Genomic DNA, 4,616 nt, shown 5'->3' on the forward strand with positions numbered 1-4,616 from the left:
GCTTGTAGTTATATATCCTACTAGTCACATATGAATCATAACCTTTATTAAAACGAATTAGTGTTTTTACACGTTTGTTTGCATTGATTAGTCTTATTTCATAGAACTTAATGCTCTTAGGGGGTTAAACTTAATTGTGCTTTTACACTTTAGGTTGCTTTCTAGGTAGATTTCACAATAGCATCTTTTAATGTTGTTTGTGATAAAATCAGGAAATAAACGGGATACTCTTGCGATCAAGGTATCCTAGGACTTTTAATAAATGAGAGATTAAAATATCAATTCTAGTCATTGATGAAAATACATGTTTGTGAATGATACTATCCCGTGACCAATATCTTCTCCTTATTGATTATTCAAATTATTTTATTGCTTTCAATATTTTTATTGCTTTGCCAAAACAAAATCCCCCCTTGGTTACTAAGAAACTGAAATTTTATAACAACAAAAGCCTCTCTGTGGGAACGAACTCCTTCTTACCACATACTATATTTATATTTAGTAGATTGAGAAAGTAAAATTATTTTTGACGCATACGACTGCGATCAACTATTGGAGATGCTCTCAAAACCAAATGCCATGCCAATAAGACAGGAGAGGAGGATTAAATTCCAGAAAGTAAAATTGTGCATATGAAAATCTCTTATGACGATGAAGGGTAGCTAAAAAGCTATTAGAAATGATTTTGGGAAGGTCTTCTTTTGTTTTAGGAGGGTTGGGTCGGTGTTTAAAGCAGTTGTACGCGGATTTTCTGGCGTCTATTGCGACTCGGTATCATGTTGGAGCTGTTTCGTAGAAATCGCTCTCGTTTTGAAGTCAATGGTTGTAGCGTATAGCTGGAGCATAATCAATTTAAAAGTTTCCACAACCAAAACATCGCTACTATTAATATGGGTTAATAAATTGATTTCCAGTCATCCACATCAAAATCATTCAAGAAACAATACCTAGTATCAACGAATAAGATATAAAAATCATTGAATCAGTTATGGCCAAGATCATCAGTATTTTCTTCAAGTTTCTATTCCTTGTGTTGATTATCACTGCGGTTTTTTCGCGTACGTATATTTATTTCCGACTCAATTCAATTTCAGTAAATCATTTCAATCTCTTATAGTATTTCTTCTGGTTTTTCTCTTGTAAGTAACCATATGAAATATGCATGAATGATTTGACAGCGAAGATATCCGCACAGGACTGTGCACCAACGGAAACCTATGACATAGATGTACAATCTGCTGATGGAACCACTACAGCTTCAGAGAGCCATTCAACCGAAAATACTTGTAAATAATTGAAATCGGCCAAATCGGCCAAATCACCAGCGAAAGTGCCAACTTATTTCAAATCAGCTATCGAATCGATCATGAGTCAAACCACCTTCAATCTTTCAAGCTCTACGAATTCTTATACTATTATGCTAACTGAATCGTTTTTCTTTCCTACTCTGGTATTGTGCATTGTTTCAAACCACCGATGTATTTTGTAATTCTGTCTGAACTATCTATATTTTATGCGGCTTAACTTTGTCATGGACATTTGCTGCTTGAATTCACGGCCTATATATATCTTGCTAAATTCATTCTATATTGTTTTCATTTACTTTTATCTTTTATCATAAATGAAAAGGCTAGCCGCGCAGATACATTCCCTGTACACATCCACATGTTGAACCTGACCATTACCTTTTCTTCTATACACGAGTTTAATCTGATTTTCAGATCATTTTTTCTTAAATTTCTTTCAGTTTTCCAGAGCTATATAACAGTTCAGAGCTCTCAAATTGCAGATATCAAAAGGGAAAAAAATGATCTAAAATTGGTGAATTTTGTTATGACGGGCACAAATACATTTCCTCGGATTCCTTGTGTTAGTTGAACAAGTCATCTGTCTCCCCTTCCACCTCTTCTTCCCCTTGATCCCCTGCCTCCTCTTGATCCAGTTGATGCTTGAGATGTAGATGCTGCAGAAGTCGATACTTGAGCACAAGTATATGATGATATAGTTATTCTTCCTCCTCTTCGTCTTCTGGTACCTCTGTCCTTCCTACTCCTGTTTCTGCTAGAACTGAGCTCATTTGGATCTGGGTTAGGATGACTATTTGTGTCTACCTTGGGTCTAAGTTCCATACCTTGGACAATGAGGCCACGCTTGTGTACTCCTCTCTCAGTCTTAAGCACGGACATATGCACCTCCACGCCCTCTTTGACTCCTCCTCCGTTATAGAAATGACCCATCTCAACCTCCATCCATCCGTCTCCTCTCTCCCGTGCAAAATATTCAAGCTCCAACGGATCTGGAGGAGAATATCCACCACCAGCATATAAGTAGATAAGTCTCTCTTCGCTACAGAAACTAGTATCACCACCAGCTTGTCCAATGACTTCGACTTTGGCCTTTATAGGCTCGTAATCATCAAATCCATGAGCATAATCTCTCAACTTTAGCACAAGGTAAGCTACATAAAAGGTGTTTGGGGAGAGCAATTGGATTTCCAGCTTCCCACGGATTTCAAGCCACCATACAGAACGCAGTTCGGCCACCTCAGCAAACCTGGAGTCAGCGCACCCTCGATAAAACCAGTACTGAGGAGTGTCCCCCCAAGTAATTGCAAGCTCCTTCGCTCCAAGCATAGTACATTTCCTTCCACTAGATTTTTCCAACTGAAAGCTCTTAAGACCACCATCAATAAGAAGTGGGTTATCTGATAGGCGATAAAATAAGTCTTTCTTAGATAGTGTAGCTGATGAAATAGGATTCGACGCTCTAGAAATGATCTTTTCATAATCGGCAGGTAGAAATTTCCCCCAAAAAGCATCTGACTCAGCTGCAGATCTAAAAAGAGTTGAAACAAGACTAGACCTACACACATCTGCAGGTGTTGTTAGGGATAGGATGTCAGATACACATCCTTCTGGTAGTCTTTCGATATTATTGTTAGTATCTTCTGATTTTTCCACCACCACCTCTTCTTTCCCCGCTCTTTCCATTGTTGACTTTACCTTGAATTATTTATCTAAATTTTTTTTTTTGCTAGGAAAAAGAGTTATATTGCCTTAAATGGAGTTTCCAGCATTTTGCAGGAAGTGTGGACAGTTATTCTCATGCCACTCTCCTGAGACATTATCAACTCGACTATGTCTTGCAGCTATGTCTGCAAGGCTATTCAAGTTTCTCTTGACATATTTAAAACAGATAACATGAGTGTCTTGTAGAAGGAACAAATAATCATCTAAAACTGAGCAAGAGGACCAACTAATTTGGTCTCTCCAATTATTTAAATAAGCCATAACATTTTTGGCATCACTAACTAAGCAGATATTCTGGAAGCCTTGGTCCCTGATCCAATGTGCAGCCTCCAACAAAGCGTAGCTTTCCGTTTCTTCTGGACTGATGCATCTCCTTGAGATTAGTTTGTATCCCCTGAATCCATCTGTAGAATGCATTGCCACAATGCCAATGCCAGCCTTGTTAGTATCCTTATCAAATGAACCATCACAAAATATAGTAATGCAATTAGGATGCAATATCACATCATTTGGTTCAACTACAACAGCATTGTGAAGAATAGTACAGGGAGGAACTGTGGTTAGAGTATTGACAGTTTCAGCAGCAATACTCATGGCAGTTCTAGCTACCATATGAGGGTTTGCAGTTTTATCCTCAAAAACCTTAGAACATATGGCTTTCCAGATGCATCGGGCAGTATTCATGGTTCTTACTAGATGGTCTTGGAGATGACTTGAAATAAGCCATTTAGTGGCCCAATCCTTAATACTGATTTGTGTGCCTGAATCCTGTAAAACAAGAGAGTTCACGACAAGTATATGCTGCCAGACATCTTTGGCAAAGGAACAATGTAAAAGCATATGTTCTGGAGATTCAGAAACACCCAAGTTGCACATTTTACATCTATCATCATGTTGATTATTATACCTAACAAGCATGTTAGGTGTGGGTAGAATGTTTTCTACGCATTTCCAAAGAAAAAGATGAGTTCTAGGGAGTAGGGAGATCTCCACAGAGCCCTGTACATATCAAAATAAGGGCTGGGAATAGAGTTATGAGGAAGTTCATTTGCTAGCAGTTTATAAACTGATTGCACAGTCAAGACACCATTCTTATTGTTGGGCCAAACAAGAGACTCACTGCCAGATAAGGGTACTCTCATGCTACAGATTATTTGACTATTGTCATTGGTAAAGAAATCCTGGACTAAGGGAACATTCCAGCTTTTTGTTTCAGCAATGATAAAATCTGAGACTTTATAAGTAGGATTCGGATAATTAACACAAAGAGGGTAAAACGGGTTAATAATCCAATTATCAGTAAAAGCGTGAGCAAATTTCCATCTTTAATATACCAAATATCATATTTTTTCAAAATATCTAGACCATGACATATACTAGCACAAACCCAAGACATATTCAATGGATTAACATAATGTAGAGGGTGACAATTTCTAAAATATTTGCACCTCAGAATCTGAACCCAAAGTTCATTAGGAGACTGATTAAGTAACCAAGCAGTTTTAGTTAGAAGTGCTAAATTCATCTTCTTTAAGTTTCTAAAACCTAGACCACCATTCATTTTATGAGTACAAACCTTTTCCCATT

General features: G+C 37.6%; 1 protein-coding gene across 1 annotated transcript; it reads right to left on the minus strand.

Annotated features, from left to right (window-relative positions):
* Positions 1-1,883: 1,883 nt before the first annotated feature.
* Positions 1,884-2,990, minus strand: LOC113360254 (F-box protein PP2-B10-like). Its single transcript, XM_026603786.1, has one exon. The coding sequence runs from the start codon at positions 2,988-2,990 to the stop codon at positions 1,884-1,886; it is 1,107 nt and encodes a 368-aa protein (XP_026459571.1).
* Between the last annotated feature and the right edge of the window lie 1,626 nt (positions 2,991-4,616).

The sequence above is a fragment of the Papaver somniferum genome, chromosome 1 (assembly GCF_003573695.1).
Source record: "Papaver somniferum cultivar HN1 chromosome 1, ASM357369v1, whole genome shotgun sequence".
Lineage (NCBI taxonomy): Eukaryota > Viridiplantae > Streptophyta > Magnoliopsida > Ranunculales > Papaveraceae > Papaver > Papaver somniferum.